Below are 27229 nucleotides of genomic sequence, written 5' to 3' on the forward strand. Positions count from 1 at the left end.
TGAAATTCTACAGATTTTATAAATATTAAAAGGACAATAATGAAAAACTTTACACATATTAATAAGCTAAAAGAAAAAAGACACGCTCTTAATAAATGAAGAAAAGCATTTGACAAAATCAAACATCTAACCCTATTTTAAAAAACCCACAGGGGTGCCTGGTACCTCAGTTGGTTCAACATCCAATTCTTGATTTCGGCGTAGGTCATGATCTCATGGTTGGTGGGTTCAAGCCCTATGTCGCTGCTTGGGACTCTCTCTTCCTCTCTCTCTCTCTGTCCCTCCCCTCTCTCTTAAAATAAACACTTAAAAAAACAAAACCCTTTTCGATAGACTGATGCAACAAGAGAACTTCCTCAAGCTCACTCATCAAGTTAAACCTAACATATTTAACAGAGACTGGCTGAACACTTATTCCCCAAAGATTAGGAAAAAAGGCAAGGATGTTCACTCTCACAGCTTCCATTCCACATTGTACCAGAGATTCCAGCCATTGCAATAGGACCAGACAAAGAAAGAAAAGGCATCTGTATTTAAAACGAATAGAACTGGGGCACCTAGGTGGCTCAGTTGGTTGACCTTCTTACTTCAGTTCAGGTAATGATCTCTCAGTTCATGGGTTTGAGCCCTGCTTCAGGCTCTGTGCTGACAGCTCAGAGCCTGGAGGCTGCTTCAGATTCTGTGTCTCCCTCTCTCTCTCTGCCCCTCCCCCACTCACGCTCTGTCTCTCTCTAGAATAAACATTTAAAAAGATTTAAAAAATGAATAGAACTGTTTTAATTTGAAGATGACATAATTGTCTATGTAGAAAATCCAATGGTATCTACAAAAAAGCCTTATCAGAACTAATAAGCGAGTTTAGTAGACTTGCAAGATAAAAATCAATATACAAAAATTATTGTATTTCTATATACAATTAGAAATTGAAATTTTAAAAATATCATTTACAATAGCATTAAAAATGTGAAATAATAGGGATAAACCTAAGGATAAATGTACAAGACCTGTACACTGAAAACTACAAAATATTGGCTAGGAAAAATTAAAGACAACCTAAATAAATGGAGAAAGATGCTATGTTTGTAAGTCAGAAAAATTAATATTGTTAATATTTGAGTAAAGCAGACCACCCTCCATAATGTGAGTGTGCCTCATCTAATCAATTGAAAGCCTTACAAGGAAAGACTATGCTCCCTTGGGTGGAAGAAATACCATCTCCAGACTGCCTTTGGGCACAAGACCACAACATCAGTTCCCACTGGAATTTCTAGACTGCTAGCCTGCCCTGCGGATTTCTGACTTGCCAGCCCCTACAATTACATGAGCCAATTCCTTAAAACAAATCTCTCTCAGTACACACACACACACACACTCTATTGATTCTGTTTCTATGGAGAACCCTGACTAATACAGTTCCAGTTCCCTTTTGCTGTGGTTAGGCACACTGAGTAGAGTCAGAGCCAACCTTGGTGAAACATTTCCTAAATTGTTGCAGGTTGTTTTTTAGTAACTTCCTTTCCTATCATTTCTTCTCCTTTCATTGCTGAACGTTCCAAGTTTCCGACAGATGCTGAGGCTTCTATACTGCACACTAGGGATCTAGGACACCCCAATCCAGCTATTCTTCCTCATGTTCACAAACAGATCTGCCCAGCCCTCCGTCAAAACCCTCCATGAGTGGGCATTCCCACAGGGCCATCTGTGGAAGGGCCTGGCTTGCTACTTGAATAAACATTTAGATCCTGAAGGGAACTTAAAGTCATAAATAAAAATTCTTGTTTTTAAATTGTTTAAATTGTTTTAAATTTAAATTTAATTTAATTTAATTTTAATGTAATTGTTAAACTGTTTTAAAAATTCTTGTTTGAAAGAGAAATCCAGATAGGAGGAATTGGCTTGAGGTCACAGATTAGTAAGTGGAGGCCTGAGGCTTACCCATGTCTTCTAACTCCAAATTCAGGCTCCTTCACATTCCTCTAACCCACATCTACTCTTAGCTCTTACTGTATACAGTGGTAGTATCTTTGACTCTGTAACAGGGAGGGACCTTTGATACTCCAGAACTTTGCAGCTCATTGGAACTTGTGTCTGCAGCAATCTGGAATACTGGGCTTTTGACCCTGGAGAAGTGTTGATTTCCTACATCTGAACACCAGCTGTCAGGTGCTCCTTGACACAAGTGTGAGAGATCCAAACAATATTCTATTTGGACTAGTGTATCAGTAAGGCATTGATGTATCAGTGGGAAACTACGTGTACACCATCCTTAGCATACCCTTCTGGGTTACTGGATTCTAGCCCTGTTCATCCTCTTTGAGGCAGTTTGCAACTCTGTCTAAATTATAGGTAATTGATAGATACATAAATTCTGTCCAGTCTGCTGATGATTTCAATTGACTTCCCACTGTGGAAAATCCAGTTTTGCCTCCATTTGCAATTCACCTCAACATTCTTTTACTTCATATAAGCCTGCACTGTTTTGACTTTTCCTTTGAACTGATGATCATATCTGCCTGATTCCCTCATATCATATCAATAAATTCTTTAAACACATTTATCTTTATATCTGTATGTGAGTCATGATGTTACCTTCTTCTGAAAATTATCTTTTAATAAGAGGAAGAAAGAAGTACAAAACTCTGGGCTGTAGACATTTAACCCAAAGGAGAACACGTGGGCAGGTTGAGGCAGGAAGTCACCACACTTAGGTAGACTCAGTGCTTCTCAGCAATCCTAAAAGGTCTAGTGGGCTCTGAAATACTGTCACTTTTCTACTTAATAACTCTAGGAGTGTAACCATTGGTTAGTGTAATATGTTCATGTTGGAGTTTACTAAAAATGTCAAACTGTTTCCAAAGTGATCACACAGATATATTACCTTACCAGTAGAGCCTAAGAGTCTTGCTACTCTTTAACCATGTCAATCCAAGGAATTACCAGATTTACTGATTATTGCCAAACTAGGTATCAAGTGATATTTAATTGTGGCTTTAATGTGCATTTCCTTAATTATTAATGATGCTTAACTTTCCCTTTTGTTTTCACTTAAGTCCTCTGACAATGAACAGTATATGCAATGAATCATATTTCTCTATGTTTTCTAATGATTACCTATGCTCCTGGAAGGGGAGAGGAGAGAGAAAGAGCACGAACAAGCCAGCTAAGAGTTATCCATATTAGATAAAAATAATATAAGCATTGGAGATTGCTTACATTTTTGTTACACCTGACATTTAAAATTTGCACTTCTCATCTTGGTCATTCTGCTTCTGCATTTTTACATGTTTGGAAAGGATCTGCTTCTTTTAAAGATGCTTTTGAAATCCCAAACCATAATGAGCCCTGCCTGCTTTGACTCATCCTTCCGGTTTGAGTTATGTACCCAAAGGCATGCAAAACATCTGTACTACTAAAAGAATATTTTCCAGGGCTTTAAGTCCATAGTGAGATTTAAAAAAAAAAAAAAAAAAAAAAAAAAAAAAAGGTTAATTATACAAACATTTTTATTCTCCTTTTTTCTAAAAACCTTAAGCAAATACTCTCCCTTGGGATGGGTCATTCATTCTCTGTAGTTTCACTTTCTGATTTGAAATGGCTTTTCTTTCCCATTCTACTCATTTGTTCATTAAATAAAACTTTATTTAGGATCAACTGATTGCCAGGTACTGATAGAAGTGCTGGAATATTATGAGTGAGCAAGATAGACAATTTCCCTGCCCTCATGAAGCTTATATTCTAGTTGGGGAGGCAAATACTAAACAAGTATATAAAGAACATCAGTTTGGGTAGGGATGAGTGCTATAGTAAGTCAGGATGGGGGTGGGTGTTAATGGGTATATTTTGTAGTGTATTTTGGCAGATAGCCCTTAGTAAGCAGGATAGTGAGGGAACTCAAGCCATGTCATATGAGGAGCTGTTGAAGCATTGAGCTTAGACAAAAAGGCTTAACTCAGTCTTATAAGAAAGGAAAAAAGTTTTCCTAGACACTTGAGTCTCTGGCTAGATCTAAAAATTAGACGAAATGCACGTTAGCAAGAAAAAGCACACACATTTATTTAATAGAAGGTTTACATGACACAGGAGCCTTCATAAGGAAAGAAGACCTAAAGAAATCAAATATGAGTGTTTTTATGCTAGATTTGATGAAGCTTGAAGAGTCATGGAAAGAGGTAAGACAAAGAGTATGAGCAAAGTGTGGGAAACTGGGGTCATAGAGATCCCTCTCTGTGTCCACTGTTTTCAGAGATAAGGATACTTGTTTCCTCTTGGTAAAGGGAAGGCACCTCTCACATGACGGTTATATGACCTGCTTCAGAGAAAGGGCAAAAAATCCTTCCTGCTCATGCCATTTCTCAAGTTCCTTCAGCTTGTAATATTAATATGCCAAGACGTCAGATTTTGTGGTAGCATGTCCTGAACCCCGTTAGTCTCTTAAACAATGTCAGACTACGGGCAGCAGATCTACTTGGAGATTTCATAAAAGATGTTTATTCCCAGGCCATACTCTGGACACAGAATCAGAATCTCTACAGCTGGGGCTCAGGAATCTAAATTTTAATAAGGTCCTGTGGCTATTTTGATGCACTGTAGGATTTGAGAACTGCTGACTCGGGGGAACACTGTTATCAATTAGAAAAGGAGCTGATTTGTTTTCTAAAGCCCAGAGTGTAGAACTGGGACGGATGCATAGAAGCTTCTGAAAGATGTATTTGGTCAAGGTTAGTAAGGACAAGGTTGTGATCAGGCATCTAAAAACACAAAATAGGTTGCCTCAGGAGTCAAAGAGATAATTCCTAGACCCCGGAACTGTTCAATGGGAAGTGGATTGACAGGTCAAGAATATTGCCAAAGAAATTCTAGTTTTAGCTATGTACTTGAACTGGAAGGCCCACAGCAAAGATGCAATGTTGAGTTGTCTCTTGGCCTAAAGAATTGACTCTGTGATTTAAAAACTGATGTGTATCATCAGTACAATACTATTACTGTGGCGAATCATGGGTTATCATCATATGTGGACAAACTGGAACAATTAAATTTCTCTAGGTAGTCTGTTTGGGGCTCTTGGAATTTCCACTACCATGTCTTTCATAGGATGTTCTCCTCAACATACCTGACCAGTGACTGGCTCTCAGAGTCGTCTCCTGACCAGGAGTATCAGCATCACCTGGAAACTTGCACACACAGCCCCCTACTAATAAAAAACTTAGCAAGCTGTGTCTTAACAAGGCCTCAGGAGATTCTCATGCATGACAAAGTTGAAGAACCACTGACTTATTAGAGAAACAGAATCCCAGGGAAGTGAAGTGACTTGCCTCCAGCGACACAATCTATCTGAGGAAAGAAACTGGCTCTCATGTTTCTTCTCATCCTTTCTCTTCGTTAGGACGAAATGGCTTTGTGGAGCACATCGCTCTCCCTTGGAAAGGTCAATTAATTGCTCAAAATCTACCCTAAAGAAATTCTCCTACAGGTTAAATATATAGGATTGTTTGAGCACTGCTGGCAAGCAATTGGACACAATGTCAATATCCACCAGTAGAAGAATGGCTAAATGAATATTACCAATTTTAATGATGGAATTAAAAAGGAATGAACTGGAGCTATGAAACAACATAGACTTATCTCTGATACATATTGTTAAACAGAAAAGGAAGGTGCCAAATAGTATGAAATAAGTGATTCAAGTTAAGCTAAAAACGTGGGGTTTTTTGCCCCTTTCTTGATCTCTCTTTCTTCCCCTCTGTGTTGTGTATGCATGTATGTATGTATTCTGAAAGGATAACACTACCAAAAGAATGACGGTAACTCCCTAGAGAGGGGCCATGGTGCATGCAGGATACTGAAAATTCAAGATGCAGAGAGAAAGACTTTAGCCTCATATGTAACTTTTAAAAATTTTAGACGAAAAGTATTCACACATTATTTTTGCAATTAAAAGTTAATTTTAAACATCAGTAAAAATTATTATGGTTTAATTACAATGTACCTATATCCTCGTCAAAGAATTCTGTAAACTACGAATTTGACTACTATCACTTCCATCTAAGTAGATTCGTTCCCAATCAGACAGCAAAAAGTATCAACCCTTTTCCTAGTTAAAAATATTCCTTGAGGGATCCTCAATCAACATCAGTGACCACCCAGACTGTCTACTCAGATATCCAAAATACAGGACAATTATCTGAACAATTCAACCCATATAAATAATTTTCTCTTAGGTTGATAATGGAGGGAACTGAGCTATTCTGGCTTGGATAATTTGATAATTACCCCCAATTGCCCATTTCCCTTTAGTGTGTATGAAAATCCAGATTTAGTTTTTTAAGTTCTTTCTTATATTTACCATAAGTTCCTTTATTTTAATTTTTTTTCCTTCATGTATGGCCTTCAGTAAAGACAGAACAGCTGGCCACCATCTGCTACAAAAAAAAAAAAAAAAAAAAAAAAAAAAGCCATTATATCCATTACATCCTTAGGAAGACTCCTAAATTTGGGCTGTGGGATGACAAGTCATGTTGATCTGTGCTATTAGATTGTGGAAGTCCTGAGATTGTAAATTCCTTCTAATTCAGTATTACGATAGCACTTAGCACACACAGTAGGTGCTTAACAGGGTGCCTGGGTAGCTCAGTCAGTTAGTCAACTGACTCTTGATTTCAGCTCATGTCATGATCTCACCGCTGTGGGATTGAGCCCCCCATCAGGCTCTGCGTTGAGTGCGAAGCCTGCTTAGGATTATCTCTCCCCCTCTCTCTTTGCCCCTCCCGCATTTGTGCACATGCTCTCTCTCAAAATAAATATATATTTAAAAAATAGGTGCTTGATAAATGTTGCTGATGCTGTTGCTGCCTCCTCATAAGCTTTAAATAGGAGGCCTCCTAAAAAAAAAAAAAGACACTGGGAATTGAAGATTAAGGCTGAGTTTATTCGCAAATTAATTTGTAACAGAAAGTTAAATTTTATTTTTTAAAAATTTATCCTTTTTATTTATTAAAGTTTATTTATTTTTGAGAGAGAGAGAGCATGAGAGGGCCATAAAGAGAGGGAGAAAGAATCCCAAGCGGGATCCGCACTGTCAGTGCAGAGCCTGATGTGGGGCTCAGACTCACAAACTGTGAGATCATGACCCTGAGCCCAAACCAAGAGTCAGATGCCTAACTGAGTGCCCCCAGAAAGTTAAAGTCTAAACTAATTATTCTATTTTACAACTGATAAAATTATTATTATTATTTTTTTAATTCTACAGACTGATTTCGTAGTGATTACTTGGGTGGTGTTCAACTGTCTCATTTACATATTTTGAAGACAGACTTTGGAATCAGGTAGACTCTTATTTCATAGCCTGACTTTACAACACATTACCTGTGTGATTTTGAGCCAATTTCCTCATTTGTAAAACAAATAATTTCATGTATTTGGGGGGCTATTACCAGTGTTAAGTGAGATGATGTTTGTAAAGCACTAGCATGAAGCCTGTCATCAGCAGGTGGTCAATAAATACCTCTCTCTCCTGTCCTCCTTCCCTTTCTTTGACAAAAATATAGTTTTCTCTTCCCTGACCCAAATGTATATGAAAAATAGCTAGCAATCTTTCCTCCGAGTCACCCCTAAACCATGGTGCTCAGGGGTGGGCAGATATTTACTATGAATCAAACAGAGCACGTTAGAACAGGGATGGGTAAGAGTTCAACTGTGGGTCGGCTGATGGACTGGGCAGAGGTGTCCTAGGGCACCACGTTAGGGGGATGCCAAGGCTGTGAAGGCAATGTGCCTGGGCTGAGGAGCCAGGGCCGCAGCTGGGGCTAGACATCCCATCTCTGTGCCCCATCTCCTCACATTCTCCTCTCCTCTTCCACTTTCTCTCCTTCTCATTCATTATTTTCTACATTCTTATTTGTTTTTTCTGCTTCATCATTATCATTAACATAACATAGTCCCACTAAATTTGTTTTAAGGAACCTCCCAGCAGGGACACAGTTTTAATTCAGCCACTGATTTTCATCGAGTAGGCTGGGCAGCCAATCCAAAGGTCCAGAGAGGCAGCCCTTCTCAACTGCATCGACACTGTCTCCCTTCAAACATCTTTCTTGTTATTTTCCTTTGCCATTTCTTCCTGCACTGTTCCCACAGCATGGCCATTGCCCACTGGGATTCTACGTCCTCATGGGTTGTTTTCTGAAACTGAATTAGCTCATGTGATAAATGATGATACTCAGTTCATTTTGCAAGAGCTAACATTTGTTGCAGGCTTAAAACTGCAAACACACCTTTCCATGGCAATGGAATTAAAGGGTTCTCGGTGTCTTGCCTGTTTCTAATCAGGTACTTCTGTACTTGCTAATCCTTAAACTACAATCTTAAGGAAGAAGCTGGGTAGCAAATGAGGAATGGGTGGGTTGTGGGGAACTAAAAGTATCCAAATTCAACTCAGCCCCTTAGTCATTCAGTCACTCCCTCCTTCAATTAGTAAACATTAGATTTCTTTTCTGTGACAAGCATAATTAATGTCTCTCTCATTCCATTCCCACTTCTTCCTGGCTGAAAGAACACTAGTTTTCCTTTGGGTTACAATCTTCCTAGCCCCAGTCCTGTTCCCTACTTTCTAAGCCTCTCTCTGTTGTGAAAAATGATCACACAAGTCTGTTCAGGCTAATGAGAAGTTTGTGAAATGGCTTCTGGGAAAACGTTTTCTTTCCTAATAAAAGTTGGGCAAATGTGGCTGGCTTAGTCATTCATCTTGTCCCTTTCTTCCTTTGAATGAAGACATGATGTCTAGAGAGACAGCAGCCCCATAAAACTATATGCCAACCCACACAGTAAAGATGGTAAAAAGGAATGAAAGGAGGTCAGAAGGCATTCAGGACCCTGGTGACATCACTGAACACGTAAGCTAAGATTAAAAATAGCTCACATGTTAATCTCTTTTTGCGAGGAACAAATTTTTGTCAGTAGTTTTCAATTTGGGCAGTTTTGCCCCCAGGGCACATGTGGCAATATCTGGAGATATTTTTTTTTTTATTGTTGTGATTTGGCAGTACTGAGGAGGTTATTGGCATCTTAATACAAGGAAGCTTCAGAGGGAAGGTGACTGGGCTAGAGATTAAAAGGTGGGGAGGAGGTGACCAGGTAAAGACTTTCCACCAGAGAAAATAGGAGGTGTAAGGGCCAGCATTGTGTATGGGCCTGGAGGGTCCAAGGTTAGACTGATGGTAGTCTAGGGTGTGTAAGAGAGAATGGTGGGGGAAAAAATGAGAATAGTTGGTTGGTGTATTATAAGAAGCCTTGCCTGCTGAGCTGAAGGCTTTGGGTTCTATTCTGTAGGCAATGAGGAGCAGACCAGTTTTATTCACAAGAATGACATGATTATCTTTATATTTTTAGCAACATAACTAGTGGCAGTGTAAGGAATTATGTCCAATAAACAGGCTGGGGTTGGGAAGACACATTTGGAGGCTAGGCAAAAATTCAGCTGAGAGACTACCATTCGCATTCTGAAAAGTATGGCAGGAAGTAGTCAAAAGGAGAAAATACATATTTAGGATGTCCTGTGTCACATGTTCTTTTGTAATCCATCTAGTACATGTTTCCTATTAACCCAAGGATGCTAAAGACAAGAATGCGCCTTCTCTGTGTTCTCAGCACCTTGTACAGAACTTGCCATATAGGTAGGTCCTCATTGTACATTTTCTCTTGATAACAGGGAGGATATATTCATGGCCAGGATCTAAGAAGCCCTGTAGGTGAGTGGCTAATGGGACATGTATATCCACCACTTGGATTCATCCAGGAACTACCTGGGAAAGAGCCAAAAGGAGTACAAAGTCAAAGGCTGAAGTCCAAATATGAAAGACTTGAAAATCAAGGTCAAATTTAAAAGCGTCTGGATGTCTATAGAGTCACTCCGGACCCTCTACTGACAAAAATATCTGGATCTCAAAGGATCCAGATCTAGAATCCAAAAAAAAGTCAATTTGCCAACTCTGGAGATGCCTTCAGTGAGGAGTTTTGTTACGTCATTTCCTTTAGAGTATATGTAAATAATAGTGGTAACAATAAAGCACCTTCGCTGAGGGGATGGGGGTTTAGAATAATTTGTTCCACATTTTTTGAGTACCTACTCTGTGCCAGGCATTCTATTAGAGATGTGGATATATACATAAAGGCGGAGGTGCATAAATGACCTTTTAGGAGACATTTTTTCATGAGGGCATCCTTGATTCTTCATAAATGTTCAGGAGTGACAATTGTGTCCATAATCCTTGGCATTCATAAGGCTTCTCAGTAGCTGCTAGTGATTCTGCTACTACTTGGAAAGTAATTATAAAATCAGGTAACTCATTTACAAAAAAGTCACATCAGAACCAATATAAAGGTCCTAATAACTGTGGTTCCTTTTAAAGATCACTCATTACCCAACTCCTTGGGATGTTACATTCCTAAGAATGCTCTTTTGTCACAAACATTTCAAGGACTCATTTTTAGAACCTAAATCTGAACTTCCACTTAAAAACTGGCCTCAAAGTTGGTAAATTTTTGTCATGTACATGTGTTAATTTTCAGAAATAGCTAAGATTAATTCAGGGCCAAGTCTAATAGAAAAGGTGGTCAAACTGGGTGTTCCCAGAAGTCAAATAAAATAATTGTGTGCTTAGTTCTGAAGGAACTAAGTTCCAAATAAAAAATACTTTCAATAACAGCATAGTTTGTTGGAAATAATATATGTGTGTTTCTGCAGCTGCTGAGAGGATCACCCCCACTCTCAACGATTATGAAAAACTAGTATCAGTTGCATTAAGCCATACATCTAGACTCAAATTCTTCTGTGTAACTGTATATTCTTTCTGTCACTGCCAGGAAATTCTACAAGTTTACAATACTTCATTGACCTCATATTAATTACAAAGGGAAAACATAGGAAGAGAATAATGAGAAATAGTAAACTATTGACAGGGAAGGTCTTAAAGAAAATTGAAGGTGTTATGTACATTAGGGAGATCTCAAATAGTCCTAGGATTGCAACATACAAAATTCCACATGAAAGATAAGTAATCTTTCTTAGGTGGAAATTCCCTGTATCATAGGGTGTAAAACTGCGATGTCCTGAGTCAGGGGAGTAAATGTCATTCTGCTTAACAGACGTTGATTTAACAACTATTATGAATTGAGTCCGGGGACATACAGTTCTCCCTCTGTTGGGAAAATAAGGAAAGTTGTGCACCATAAGATGGCTGATGGGACTAACATAAACTCTAGTTAGAGACTCCTCTTCCGGGTTCTTCCTGCTCTGTTTGCTGCACACGCAAAAACCACCATGAATGCGCAAGATGACGTTATAAACTACCCCTCCCACTTGCATTCAGGGCTCAGATCTCTGGAGAAGGATCTCCTCTGAGCTCGCCAGTGTAAAATAAAACTCCGATCCACCAAGATCTCCGAGTGCCACTTGGTTTTTCTGCCAGTGATCCAGTCTGGTTCCATAACACCTCCTGTAAGCCTGAGTGTGGGAAGCAGGCATTTCTGGAAGACTCAGAGGCCAAGTAAAGCCAAGGAATCTGCATGCAATCTCTCAAAATCTTCAGGATGTGGGTTCTATGTATTCCTGCTTCTCACGCAGACAAGGAAATATCTTTTACAGAAATGTCAAGTGACTTGCCAAATAACTATATTCACAAGTAGATTAGAACTCTGATCTCATTACTAAATTGCACTATTTGTTGCAATAGTCTAATAAATGAATGATGAGACTTTGAATTGAATGTGCAGTCCTATCTTACAGACATTTGCCAGAACACATCCCAACACATGCTGTCCTATACGTTTGCCCCAGTAGACACTTTCTCCTGGACCATGCTTCAGGGACCAATGACCATGAAGCCAATAAACATTCACAGTCATTACTGTGCTGGCCCTCAATAGTATGACTTCAAAAGGCTTCAGCTACCTGCCCAGCATTGCCAGGTGACTTCTCTCATATCTATCCTAGAATAAATACTTCCAACCCACCTGGCCCCACTGATGAGAAGGTGTTTAGAACGACCTCTCTCCTCCAAGGCTCCATGAATGGAAAATAGGAAGGACACTTGCAAGTTTTGCCAGAAAAGGATGATGGGGTGAGGAAGTATTTTAGGTTTGGCCAAGTGGCAGATTTGGGTGACTTGGGGAAGTCTTTCCCCATTCTGGAACCCGACAACATAATCCCCCAAACACAGTCTTTCAAGATTCAGTCCCAAATGCCAGAAAATACAAAACGGTAAAGAGTAACATTAAACAAATCTTTATCTTTTATTTATCTCCACCCGATATACCTTGAATGACTCTGTTCCCTGCCTTTGATTGTTTTGTCTGCATTTCCTGCTAAGAGTTTACAAAATAGCACTCCTGAGCAGGAAGATAAGAGGCGCACCTATTTGTTGAATAACATCAAGGAAGAAACTGCTAACTCATCCATTTTGTTGTTAAATTGCTCAAAAGGATCAAAATACCAATTAACTTGCTGGCTCAGAAATCTTTGATACCCTCAGATTTACTGACATTTTGAAATTCTTGTTCATACTTGCCTAATGGCTTTCTGATTACGAACAAAGAAGTGCCAATCTGTTTAGCATTTGACCTGTTTTCTTAAATATTTTTATGTATTCCACAGTTAGTGGCTAAAAATACTTGACTAGTCACATTCATGTGCTAAAATAGTCTTTTTTTTTTCTTGTTCCACCTCCAAATTTAAGAGGAAAAAGGAGTTCAAAGACACTTCTTTTTAAAAAACCATTTCATTATTTTTAATTTAAAACCTCTCATTGCAAGGAATTTTTTTGCCTTTTCTTCTCCATGAAATGCAGTGGCATTTGGAAGACTCAAAGAAGCAAGATACCATATTAGGATCCATTCTTCCCAGAGAAAAAGTTGGAAAAATGACCTTGGGCATAAGTTTCAGAAAGGAGGTAAAAAGAAACTACAGATGACTGACGGGGTGCAGATTTTATAATGGGTTTTAATTTTCCTCTCTGGGTGTCCTCAGCTAGCAGTGCACCTCACAGGTGGCTTTTTGTTATTGTTGCCCTCTATTTCCTCACAGAAAGTTTTGTAAAAATTCTACCCATAATCCCATAAAACACAATGCATCCCCATGGCCGTTGTATAGAAAAGAAGAGGTTTGGGAGGTTCAGTCAGTTAAGCGTCTGACTTCAGCTCAGGTCATGATCTCACTGCTCATGGGTTCGAGCCCCACGTTGGCTTCTGACAGCTCGGTGCCTGGAGCCTATTTCGGATTCTGTGCCTCCCTCTGTCTCTGCCCCTCCCCCACACTCACTTGGGCACGCTCCTGTGTGTGCGTGTGTGTGTGTGTGTGTGTATGTGTGTGTGTGCGTGTGTGTGTGTGTGTGAGTGCATGCGCGCGTGCGTGCGCTCTCTCTCTCTCAAAAATAAATAAGCATTAAAAAAAGAAAAGAAGAGGCTTTCACTCCTAAGTAAAGTCAATTTCTGGGTCTAAAAAGCTCCAAAGCAATTTATTTCAATACACACTGCCTGAATCCAGGGGACTGAGGAGTTTAAACGTGTGGACGCCAAAGACTGCATGGGTTCAAATTTCTGTTCTACAGATTTCTGTTCTACTATTTACTCATGGGACCTTGGGAAAGTCACTTACATTTCTGTGCCTCAATTTCCTCATCCATAATATGGGAAGAATAACAGCATAGCTTACAGGGTTGTTCTACAGAACAAATGAGATTATATATCTAGGACATTCTAAGTGCTATGTAAATGTTAGTCATCCTATTATATTATGCCATTGTTTTAGCATGTGAGATGATTGGGTGCCTGGGTGTATTCACATCTACTAGGATCTTGACCCACTTGTGGAGGAATACTTGTATCCTACCAATTCAGTATCTGGAGGTTTTAAAATCTAACGATATATGTAACATACAAATATCTATGGACATTTTAACTTTTTTAAAGTGATCAGAGGCTGCTTACTCTGTCCTCCAGACCACTGCAATTCAGTTGAAGCACAATAAAAATGCAACAGTTAAACAAGTAAATGGCAGCTGGTAACTAGCCAATTATATGTTAGGAGGCAAACAGGCAGAAGCAGCAATCCCAGGGGACAGGGATAGCCACAGCACGGCCATGTTTAACATAATGTATATCCCGAGATGCTGGCCTGACCTTTTCACAAACTCTTCAAAGAGGATGCGGTGGGAATACCCCTGCCTGCGGATGCTGACTGTCTCCAGGATCCCTGTGGAGCGGAGCTGGGCCAGCACACTCTCTCGGGAGAACTTCAGGGCCTCTCGGTCATCATTGGGTTTAATGCAGCGCACAAAGTGGGGCTGTCCGACCACCATTTTAGAGAGCAGATCCATCAGAGAATACTACCAGGGGAAAAAATACACATGAAATAAGGTTACCACAAACATAAAGGATAATTACAACGTAGGCCTACCAGGGGCCTCTAGAGCCGTTTATGGGCTTGCAAACAACTCACACACCTTTTTGAGGCCGAAAAAGACACCAGCAATAGGGGGTGATAATATAGGTTCTGATGAGTACTTCTAGCTGTCTGTGGACTCAAAAGCATTCTTTAAACATCACCTAGTGCAAGCAATATCCTTATGTGGCAGAGACATAGCTAAGATCATGCTTGGGCTATTCTAACTCCATCGCCAGAACAAAAGTCTTTGGTATTCCAAGGCAATGCTCCCCAAACTGTACCTGTAATTTAAAATGTCTAGCTTTTAGGAAAGGGGTCAGTTGCTTCAACCTAAGAACCACCAGAAAGTCTAAGCAAATCCTACTGATACCACTGGTAATGAAGCAGAAGAAAGACAAGAAAATGAGAGAAGGAGGGCAAAGAAAACTGGAGAAAAGGAGACTATTTTGAAGCTCAACTAATACACATCGAGTGGCTGGAAGGGGGCTCTCACAGAAAGGGGGCAGGTGGAAAAGCTGAGCACTGCTTGTGTGGGGACGGCCTCAGCTAATCCTCAGGGGCATCTACTTTTGGAGCTTCTCTTTTGGATATACCTTCAGGGGCAATTACAGGCCACACAGGAGATCAGTGCCATTATTCCATAATCACACCTCCTACTGATCCACAATAGTGTTACCTACTTGCCAAAGTATTCCGTTTCTCAAAATTAACATTTGAGGCCCAGCATTTTGAGGACACTAAACTGGTTGTCATGGGTATATTTCTGAAAACCTGTAAGACAGAGGTGGCTTTTCTTAAGACAGGTACTCTAAGATCTTGATGATTTCACAGGGTTGTTCAGAGTCTTCAAAACCCATGATACACACACACACACACACACACACACACACACACACACACACCCAAGACACTAGGAGGATACAGCCACCAAAGGAGACAGGATCAGGATAGGTCTCAAGAAATAGGTGGCAGTTAGAAATGTCCAACCATGAGAGTGATGAGGCAGGAGCTGAATGTCCACCTGCTAGAGAAGCTGTAGCAGGAACTGCTGCATGGATGGACTGCTGGACTCAAAGGTCTCTGAGCCCAATTTTAGTCTACTTCTGAAGTACAACTGGCTAGGTCAGACTTCTTGGCTCTGGATCCTTCTTAAACTTACTAGCTTTCCATGCAGCTTTCCATCCATGGTGCTGGCTCCAAGGTCCCATCCTTCAGCCTGCCTTGGCAACTCCAGCTCATGACCACTTGACTTCTCATCCCTGGGGATCCCCTTCCTATTGCTACTCCACCTTACAACCTGAGACCAGTAATTCCATCTTTGGCCTCATCACATCTCTACCACAAAGCTGCCTAGACCTTAGCTCCCAGTGGTGGTACATGATCTCTAAGGGGCTTCTAACCCCAGTGCTTTATAATTTGAAGATAAACAAATATGTGCAAATTGGTACAAAGTTCTGCATCTTATCTTACCTACATAATGTGCATTTAATAGAGCCCTTCTAGGCACAACATTTTTATTCAAAGGGGTCATTTTACTAAATGAAATATCAAGAATTGGGGCAGCAGAGATGGGAAATAATTGGGCTTTGCAATGGATCAATTCGATCTAGGAAAATAAAGTCAAAACTAAGACAGATTCCCTCAGGATCTGAACTTTAATAAGCCACCTTCTGTAATTTTATTAACTACTTTATTTTTCAGTAAATATGCTGGAAAAGTGGCCGGTTCCAGTAACTTTAAGGCCAAGAAACAGCTCAAATGCCAACAGAATCAATACATTCAATGGACAGGGTTATGTGTTAGGGACAAAGAGTGCTGCCCCCCGCCGGTAGACACGTGGGATTTCATCTGATCTTTCTGGAATCAGAGAAACTTATACTTGGAGGTAGGCTCCCCACTACATTTTTCTCTCCTCACACTCCCACCTTTCTTAACTGACTCTTATGCTTTGCTCTTATTTCAATGATCCTATAATATCTGGGCCTTTTATGGGAAGGGTTGGTAAGTCCTTTCTGGAAATAGGCAGAGCAGAGACCAAAAAGACTCCATACCCGGAAATAAGAAGCCATGGTCTGCCTCTTCATGTTGGTGGTTTCTTCTGGATGCCGTATCACCTCCAGAGTGTCCACCTGGAGCAGAGGCAGAGGGAAGTGGTTTGAGGATATAGACATTTTCCAGATTTTCCAAAATGTAAAAAGCTTTTTGGTTAAATACCTGAGGGACCTTGAAGTGTAGAACACAACAGTGCATACTATGGGGAGAAGAGTTAAGACTTACAAAAGAAAAACAGAATTTGCACTGTTCTACTCACTTGGGAAGGACCACACTCTGCAAAGTATCATACGGTCTCAGTATCAACACCCACTCACTGCTATTTCTTTATTTCTTGATGTTCTAATGCGCCCCTGTTAAATTCTCCAATAATGTCACACGAGCCCAAACTATTCCTTAAGAGAAAACTGGGCAACGACCCATGAGGCTGGGTGATTATAAAGACATGGGCCCAAAGCCCGGTTTGAACCACAGGGAATTCGATGAGCTCCAGTCACCTTCCTGCCATCAAACCCTGCCTCTGCCACCCATCCCACCTCCCACCCTGCAGACTGGAGCTTGATACACCTGTTCCCAATCATCTATTCTAACTACCTAGGCTGACTAGAAGGGATTTATGAATGACACCAATTGGAGGAGACAGCCCATGTTTTGTTACCATGCCTCAACAATAAAAACCCTGCTCCTACACATACAAAGCTATTTGGTTTGCAGAGTGCACGGGTGCCATTTGAGCACCAGCCTCTGCCATGGCAGCCTCCCATCTGCTCTGAACAGGTGGCAAGGGTATGAAGGAGGAATGTCTGAACTGGAAGATGCTGCTGTCAGCAAGTATGTTCTGCTTGGTGGACTGCTGTCCAGGCGGCCACCTCCCCATGGGGTGAGGATGTCTGTGGCCTCGTTCAACAAAAGTGAAAAGTGGGCCCTAGAAGGGCCGAGGGCATGGGGATGGGGCCAAAAAATGAGGCCTACCACAACGGGTATTTAGGAGACTGTCCAAAATGGAAGGAAACACTTCAATTGGCTTAGATAAAGAAAACAGGTTTATTTAAGAAAGGGAATTAATGGGGAGTTAAGTTTTCAATGACTAGAAAAGCAACCTAAATAGTGAGCAGGAAAATGGGGAGATCTCTGCATGAAGTGATGTCAGGGGGCAGTGCAGCTTCCTTTTTCTAGGCTGCATATTGGAGGCATTCCCAAGGCCATCAGTTCATTTGTATGCAGCTGAAGAAGCAATGGTACAACAGCCTGTAGGTTTGACTTTTTTACTTTTTTAATGAGAAAGGAGGAAATGGAAGCTCAGTGTTGAGAAGGAAGGCTGTTCTAATATAGAAAAAGGAAAAACAAACACAAACACACCTGCTCCCACCTGCTGAGACTATACCGCACTTTCTCTGTGGGCATCTGCCAGGACCCACTGAAGGTTCTCCTCCCCCATCACACCCCCATTTGGAGGATGGAGCTCAGAGCTGGTGAGGTTTGGGGCAAGCCAATCAGGACTGAAGGAAAGAAGATCTTGGCCAGGGTCCACCTTTCATCAAATTGTAGATTCTAAGTTTTCTTGAACTTTTTTTCTCCTTATTATCTTTCTCCCCAACCTGAACTTCATACACATGTATACACACATACTCTAAACCTGGGAATTTCTCCACCACTTCCTTTTATTCAGAGGAACCCTACATTAGTTTGAACCTTGCTTTTCCACTTTCGTTTCCTTCCCTTTTTATTGAAACTAGTTAGTGAGTGCCAGCCCTTCAGGCTCAAGGATACAGGCAAAGAGCAGCTTAAAAACTCATCCCTATTTCTCTATTAGTAGGATTTACCTGTTACCTTCCCTCAGAATATACAATAGGCCTTGGCATTTGAGGATTTAACGGTTTAGTGATCAGAAAGCCCTTGATGGATATTCATTCTGCTGGGACATAATTTAAAAGGTACAGTAACTACTGTTTTCAAGATTACTACCTGTCCTCTGCAGTAAACTAGAAAAATACAGAATGAAGCAATGATTTGCACTCCAACAGTGATAAAGCTGGTGGGATCCCCTATCTAGCCACCCAGTATGACCTTAAGTTCTGTCCTTCTACTCACATACACAGTAACTCTTGGGAAGTAAGTAAAAACCTGTCTGGTATTACACACAGCCTGCAAGTGCTAATGCCTGTCCACAGTTTATCACCTGCACATTTAGCACTATAGTTTAAAGAATAAGTAGCATGCCATTGAAGTATTTTCTAATTTAAGAATCTGGAAAGGTCTTGTGTTGGTCAAGGATCTCTTGCATTGTCACAAGGTTCTTCTGAACATGGAGTGGATCTAAAAGAGGGAATTTTGGAAAAGGGACATACCAGAAGTTGAGTCTCTTGGTCCTTCAAACTAGGAGACTAGGTGCAAAGCTCTTGTCTGCACCAGGTCTACCATGAACTCCAAGGAACTACCCCCCCCCCCCCATTCAAAACCAAAACAGAAGTGAAGGTTGTTGTCTGACCTAAGAGTTTGTCTTCCTGAGCTAATTTAGTTAACAGTAGCCTCATTTAATTAAAAAAAAATCTCTTAGAATTCGAAAAGTAGATTTCATTAGGGATATCATCTAGCAAACAGTTCTTCCCAAAGGTGAGAAATTCACAAGATTCACAGTTTTCTCCAAAGTATCTTATAAATTTTCACCTTAGATAGGAGGAAAAGGCACTAGAAGAGCTTTCCTAGAGCCACAGGATATATGCTATAGAGAACAGAGTTTTGGAACTGGACATACCTGGTTCAGATTCTAGCTCCTCCACTTACTATCTCTATCTGTGTGCACTTAGGCTTAGTTATTTAAATTCTGAAAGCTTCTGTTTTCCCTATTAGTAAAATTGGTTAGTAAGAGTTACTGCCTTGCACACATACAAGAAGTGACATAAGTTTCCCTTCCATTATTACCATGATTACCATTACTGATTTAGTTTTAGTTTTGTGATGAATGTCAAAGATGCAGGGTTTTCTTTAATGGTAGATGACAGGTTCTAGCACCCATAAAATACAGCAAGATCTTTTTACTTATTGGCAGAGAAAATACTTCCAATGAAACCAATTTTCAAAATGATCGGTAGAACCAATATTCTGGACCAAACCATTGTCTGTCTAATCCAGCATCCTTTCTCTTCCAATGCCAATTTATACAACACTATAAGTCAACTGGAGCTGAGCAATCCTGCTTTCTGCCCACATGACAAATGTCCTGCCCAATTCCTTGTGAGAGGTACTGGTTAGCGTTCAAGGTAGTCCTGAGTCAGCTTTATAAATTGTAATACTCCAAGTCCACAGGAAATGAGCAAGTTTCAGTACATGTATGGACTCCACATATGAGGTTTAGGTAGTTACCAAACATGAGTAATAAAACATCTATTGTTTCAATGTAAAATCACAGTAGTAACCACTTTGCTTACATTGCCATTGAAGTCTCAGAATGACCCTATGAGGTTAGTACTATGATTATTCCTGTTGTACATATGAGGAGATTAAGGCTCAGAGATCTTAGGAAAATCTTCCAGAGTCCCTGCAGCTAGTAATTGGCCATGTCTACATCTGAACCCGGTTCTGTCTGATTCTAAAACTTTACCTCTAAAACATTATAAACTGCCTTTCTATATGATTTGATAGAATTTATAAAATTGGTCTGAAAGCATTATTTTATTAAAAAGACTTGCCTCATCTGTCAACTAAATTTACTCTAGGATAAAGACATAGATTCCAAAAAAGTCTCATAAACTATCTAGATTTCAGCAATAAATGAAAAACTGATTTTTTTTTCTCAGTCTTAGTAAGTGCCCATTATTTGCATCCTGAAACCTTAGAAGTACTTACATCCATCTTCTGGACAACATCTTTTGTCAAGAATTTTTACTGCTATCAAATGATCTGTCTACCCCTTAAGGAAGAAAGCCCTATGACATCACTCCTCTCAAAGCCTCCACAGCCCTGAACGGAAAAGCAAGACTGGCTTTGAAACCATCCTAATGTGGTGGCACTGAATGGTGTTGGAGCCAGCCTCCTAGATCACCTCTGTTATTTTATCTTGGATAAATTAGAGAGCGGACAGAGAGAGAGGTAACACTGTGCTGGTATTCTGGGTGTGGAAGGCAGGGGAGTGGGGTCCTGGCAGAACCCAAAAGCTACAAAATCAAATTGAGGAAAGGAAGGAAACATGGGCTGGTAGAGAATATCACACAGGAGTCTTAATCTTTTTGTGCCATGATCCCTTTGAGAATCTGGTGGGAGCCAAAAAAACCACGCAAATACAGTTGATCCTCATTATTTGTGGATTCTATATGTGCTTTTTACTTTAAGGTTTTGTTTTTTATGTTTATTTATTTTGAGAGTGAGTGAGTGGGTGAGAGAACATGCAAAAGTGGTGGAGGGGCAGAGAGAATGAGACAGAGGATCCCAAGCAGGCCCCACACCAACAGCACAGAACCCCATGTGGGGCTCGAACCCACAAACGGTGAGATCATGACCTGCGCCAAGATCAAGAGTCGGCTACTTAAATGACTGCGCCACCCAGGTGACCCTGTATGTGCCTACTTTTAAAAATTTATTTATAACCCTCAAATAAGTACCTGCAATGCTTTCATAGTCATCCATAGACATACAGAGTGGTGAAAACTTTGATCGCCTAATGTACATGTTTCCAGCTCAGGTTGAACAAGATGACACTCTGCCTCCCTGTTTTAGCTTTCATGCTATAAGCAAGCGTCCTTTTCCAAGTTTGTTTAAGTGCCATGTGTTTTGCATTTTTGTACTTTTGGCTAGTGACTACACTGTTTCAAATAGCCCCCAAGCATAGTGCTGGAGTGCTATCTGGTGTTCCTAAATGCAAGAAGGTTATTAAGTACCTCGTAGAGAACATATGTGTGTTGGATAAACTTCATTCAGGCATGAGTTATAGTGCCGCTGGCCTTGAGTTCAATAACACAAATACTGTAATTAAAATACGATTTTATACAAAGAAATACTGTATGTAATTATTTGTAAGAATATATATTAAATAACATGCCTTTAAACAGAAACACACATAAAACAAGATTATGTATTAATTGGTTGACAACAATGTTATGACCAGAGGCTTCAGGAACCTAACCATGTATTTCCCCTAGGAGCAATGCCTCAGTATTTGCTGATTCAGTGCTCACAGCAACTTTACAGAACATAATTTTTATGAGTAATAAGGAACAACTGGGGTGCCTGGGTGGCTCAGTAAGTTAAGCGTCTGACTTCAGCCCAGGTCATGATCTCACAGTTTGTGCGTTCGAGCCCCACGTCAGGCTCTGTGCTGACAGTTCAGAGCCTGGAGCCTACTTCGGATTCTGTGTTTCCCTCTCTCTCTCTGCCCTCCCCCACTCATGTGTGTGCGCGCGCGCTCTCTCTCTCTCTCTCAAGAATAAATAAACATTAAAAAAAAGAAACATTAAAAAAATAAGAATCAACTGTACTTACAAAATTTTACATGTAATAATATCAAGAGATTCTAATATCTTAGAACCACCGACACTGCTAAGTGAATCTTTTCTAGGGTTCCATATAAACCAAGTTAAACAGTACTAATACCTTGCCACAAACTCACAAGACTGAAAAGTAGAGTAATACATGGGGTTATAATAGCAATATGGGTATAAAAATTATTGCTAATAAAAATGATCTGGGTCCCTATTATGTGTAGGTAAGCCATTCTCAAAAGAAGTAAAGATATGTATGTGTCTATCAATTCTGAGATAATACTCAATAGGATTATGTGTGGCTGAATTTATTATTCTTTATTAAATAATTTAATATTCAATTTAAATAAAAATATATGAAAATTCAGAGATGTGATCTATTTATTACTCTATCACCTTTCAGATAATTGGTTTTCGGAGTTAGCATATACAATGAACATTAACCATCCGATCCTTGAGATCCTTGCTTAAACATTAGTAGGCAGGATGGAACAATTAAAAATATTTTACAGAAGGATATTTACTAACCCTTCTAACATCCCTTTTGCACAGACAAGTACACTGCTCATTTTTCAGAGGGCAAAGCAGAGCGATAAAAAATGGTTTGGTTTCTTTCCTCCCTGCTGACTCCATTTGGTCCCAGTTATCCTCCTTTGTAGGTTAGTGATAGCCTCAAGGAAAAAGGCTTTACCTCTTTCTAGATAGACTTTATTTCCAAGTGTCACTATTCTGCATTTTAACTGGTCTTTCTGAGAAATCATGTGAAGGGGTCCAGAATACTCCTAGTGGCATAGGTATTATTTTGAACTGAGGACATTTGAGAATCAACAATTGCAAGAAGACGCTTATTCTGAATTCCCCTCATCTGGCTAAAAACAGGACCTCTCAAAATAATCCAACTGTCATAAATCTCCTCCCTGGCAGTTTTACAACCTGCCATGGAAGACTGACTCCTATCACCAGAGAGGAGAAATGAGCACTGGGATAAGAAATTGCCTAAATAAACACTCGCAAAACTATCCTATCTCCCATCTATTCTCCTAAGGGACCATTTGCTTTTCTCAAAAGTCATTTGTTGTCCCAGAAGTGCCCTTCTCCCCCTGTTTAATCCCTATCAAGATGGTATATAAGTCTCAAATTCGAACTACCCCTTTGAGTCACTTTTTTGAGTGAGCTCCTGTATGTGCATGATTAAAATCTGCTTTTTCCCCTGTTAACCTTTCAGGTTGAGTTTAATTCATAGTCCCCCAAGAACTGAAGTTAAAAGGGTAGAGGAAAAGTTTTCTTCCCTGACACAAGATTGTAAGGATGCCATGATATTGTTTCAAATTTCCTAATTCTTGATCTCCTGGCCTTCCATCTCTTGACCAGACTGCCCCAGCAGTGTGCCAGATAAACTAAAGTTGCCTATCCTAGGATTGTCCCCAAGGCAGGAGCACCCCATGGTCCCCATTATTTTGGGTACAAACCTGCTACTCACCTTGGCTCTTCCAGCACTGAAATGAGGAGGCAAAGATCTTGAGGCTGCTGTTATCCTGGCTCTTGTCTGGGCCAAGTTACCTAAGCAAAAAAGACAAAAAAGTTAAAGTGAATGAAAAGTTAAGGAATAGTATTATGAGTAATTTTTCCCTTTTGGCCTTGTATTTTTATTAATTTTCCAAATGATCTTCTGTGAATATAAACAATTTAGAAGAATTTGAATTTTGAAACCTTAATGACCTAAATTATAAACAAACTGTAATAATTTATAAATTATAATTTATAATATAAACTGAATTTATATTAGTTTCATAAACAAACAACAACAACAACAAAAAACCTCTCCAACTCACTCAATAAGCTAGGAAAAGAAAAAAATTACCACAACATAAAGAGGACATAAATGAAAAGCCCACAGCTAACATACTCAACAGTGAAAGATTAAAAGTTTTTCCTCTAAGATCAGGAACAAGGCAAGGATGCTCACTCTCACCACCAACTAGCAGCCCTAGCTCAAGCAATTAGGCAAGAAGAAGAAATAAAAAACATCCAAATTGTAAAGAAAGAAGTAAAGTGATCTCTGTTCTTTGGTGGCATGATTTTATGTATAGAAAACCCTAAAGATCCCATCAAAAAACCTGTTAGAATAAATGAATTCAGTAAAGTTATAAGATGTAAAATCAGCCTAGAAAAATCAGTTGCATTTCTATGAACTAACAATCAAAATTTGAAAAGGAAAGTAAAAAGCAATCCCACTTACAATAGCATCAAAAAGAATAAAATACTAGAAATAAACTTAACCAAGGAGGCAAAAGACTTATATGCTGAAAACTACAAAACATTTTTGAAAGAAATTAAAGAAGACACACAAGTAAATGGAAAGACGTCTTGTTCTGGGGGAAGAAAAGAATCTTTCTCCTCTACTCATCTTAGGTTCATTTCCTGGGGCCCTGAAAATTTGACTGACAGAAGACAGTTTAACAGGAGAAAAAACAAACAGAAGTTTATTACTGTATGCATCACACACACACACAGGAGTACCCAGTAATGAGTAACTCAAGGGGTGGCTAGAATTGGGTTCACATAGCATCTTAATAAAAGAACAAGAAATTTCTAGGTAAGTGACAAGACAACAACAACAAGAAAAGATCTTTGAGTTTCTAGGGGCAGTAAATTATGGAAGGGTAAATATATGGAGAAGTTAATGGAATGTAAGGGCTAGTTAGTGAAGTTTTGTTATATAGATTCCTCTGGTGCTGTCTCTGGGCTGATAAGGGTCTAGAGTTGTCTCTGGTGAGTAACTTTTGTTCTTCCTGACACAGAAGGGTTGGGGTGGGGGGACACTTCTACAAATTTTCTCTTATGCAAATAGGGGGAGGGCAGAGAGCTTTTCTTACATCTGCTTTTTCTCAATTGCTTTCAGCTCAAAATAATCTTTATGCCAAAGTGGCATATTTTAGGGTGGCATATTCTGCTACTCTTTACTATGTTCACGAATTAAAAGACCTAATATTGTTAAAATGTCCACTGCTACCAAAAGAGATCTATAGATTCAATGCAATCCCCATCAAAATCCTAATGGATTTTTTTAAAAATATAAATGTAAAAAACAATCTTAAAATTCATCTGGAACCACAAAGGACCCAAAGCTCCCAACAATCTTGAGAAGGAAGAGAAGAGCTGAAAGCTTCACACTTCCTGATTTCAAAATATCTTATAAAGCTACAGTAATCAAAATAGTATGGTAGCAGCATAAAGACAAACATATAGACCAATGGAACAGAACAGAGAACCCAGAAATAAACATATGCATATATGGTTAAATGACCTTTAAGATGGGTATCAAGATTATACAATGGGGAAAAAGCAGTCTCTTCAACAAACTATGTTTGGAAAACTCAATATCCTCATGGAAAAGAATGAAACTAGATCCCTAACTTACACAAAATTCAATTCCTATTGGATTAAAGACTTAATGTAAAACCTAAAACTATAAAACTCCTAGAAGAAATTATAGGGGCAAGTTTCATAACATTGATCTTGGCAATGATTTCTTGGATAGGATATCAAAAGCACAGGCAATAATAGCAAAAATAGACAAGTGAGATCACATCTGCACAGGAAAGGAAACAATCAACACAGGGAATGGCAACCTACACAATGGGAGACGATATTTGCAAACCATCTGTAAGGGGCTAATTTCCAAGATCTATAAGGAACTCCTACAACCCAACAGCAAAAATTAAAATAACATAACCTGATTTTAAAATGGGCAAAGGACTTAAATAGGCATTTCTCCAAAGATGACATAAAAATGGCCAACCGGTATATAAAAAGATGCTCAACATCACTAAGAATCAGGGAAACACATATCAAGACAACAACAATATATCACTTTATACTGTTAGGATAATCATTATAAATACAATAATAACAACAGAAAATAACAAGTGTTGGCAAAGACATGGAGAAACTGGAACCTTTGTGCACTGCCTGTGGGAATGTAAAATGGCGCACCCAATATGGAAAACAGTATGAAAGTTCTTGAAAAAATAAAAAACAGAATACCATGTGATCCAACAATCCCACTTCTGGGTATTTATCCAAAACAATTGGAAACAGAACTGTGAAGAGATATTTGCCTCCCAGGTGCACTGCATCACTGACAACAGCCAAGTAGCGAAAACAAACTAAATGTTCATCAAAGAATGAATGGATATAGAAAATGTGGTATATACGTACAATGGAATATTACTTGGCCTTATAAAAAAGGTCATCCTGCCATTTGAGACAACACAGATGGACCTGGAGGACATTATGTTAAGGGACATAAGGCAGACACAGAAAGACAAATACTGCATGGTCCCACTTATATGATGTATCTAAAATAGATAAGCTCATAAGAGCAGAGAGTAGAATGTTGGTTGGCAAGGGCTTAGGGGACAGGGAAATGGGGAGCTATTGCTCACTGGGTATAAAGCTTTAGTAATGCAAGATGAGAAAGGTCTAGAGACTTAGTGTAAAACAGTGTGCACACAGAGAACAATATTGTACTATACACTTAAAAATATGGGGCGCCTGGGTGGCGCAGTCGGTTAAGCGTCCGACTTCAGCCAGGTCACGATCTCGCAGTCCGTGGGTTCGGGCCCCGCGTCGGGCTCTGGGCTGATGGCTCGGAGCCTGGAGCCTGTTTCCGATTCTGTGTCTCCCTCTCTCTCTGCCCCTCCCCCGTTCATGCTCTGTCTCTCTCTGTCCCAAAAATAAATAAAAAACGTTGACAAAAAAATTAAAAAAAAAAATATGTTAGAAGGGTAGGTTTCATGTTGTTTCTTTTACCACAATTAAAAAACTGTCTTGAACTAGGGCACTGTTAGTCCCTGAAGGAGATGGATATACAAGAAAACAGATGCTAGGAGCTTTCCTGAAAGAGAAACTGGACAACAGAGAACCCCACTGTGAAGGTTTAAGACACAGACACTGATTAGCAGATCTGGCAGTATGGATCTCTCAGCACACAGAGAGAACTCCACACAGGGAACCAGAGGACACAGAGAATATGGGCAAGGGCCGTTGAGTCTGGGGCCGATGGGTCTTTGCATTTGCCAGGGGTGTGACCTTGAACAAGTTAATTAATATCTCAGAGCCTCAGTTTCCTTATCTATAACATGAAGACAGTACTACCTTGCTCTCAGAGTTGTTGCAGGCATTCAGTGAGGGTAACTCATGTCAAGCACTGTCAATGCAGGGTTGGTGAAGGTAAGTGCTCTCTTCATGTCAGCCAGCACTAATTATT

At 39.8% G+C, this 27229-nt stretch overlaps 1 protein-coding gene across 1 annotated transcript in view; it reads right to left on the minus strand.

Annotated features, from left to right (window-relative positions):
* LOC132671134 (myosin-IIIb) overlaps positions 1 to 27229 on the minus strand; it is a 208344-nt gene that overhangs the window by 146120 nt on the left and 34995 nt on the right. Inside the window, exons 6-8 of the mRNA XM_060621590.3 lie at positions 23438 to 23517; positions 16483 to 16560; positions 14167 to 14372 (exon numbers count right to left, since the gene is read on the minus strand). Of these exons, the coding sequence (XP_060477573.2) occupies positions 14167 to 14372; positions 16483 to 16560; positions 23438 to 23517 (364 nt within the window). The remainder of the gene's footprint in view (positions 1 to 14166; positions 14373 to 16482; positions 16561 to 23437; positions 23518 to 27229) is intronic.

The sequence above is a fragment of the Panthera onca genome, chromosome C1 (genome assembly GCF_046562875.1).
Source record: "Panthera onca isolate mPanOnc1 chromosome C1, mPanOnc1 haplotype 2, whole genome shotgun sequence".
Classification (NCBI taxonomy): Eukaryota; Metazoa; Chordata; class Mammalia; order Carnivora; family Felidae; genus Panthera; species Panthera onca.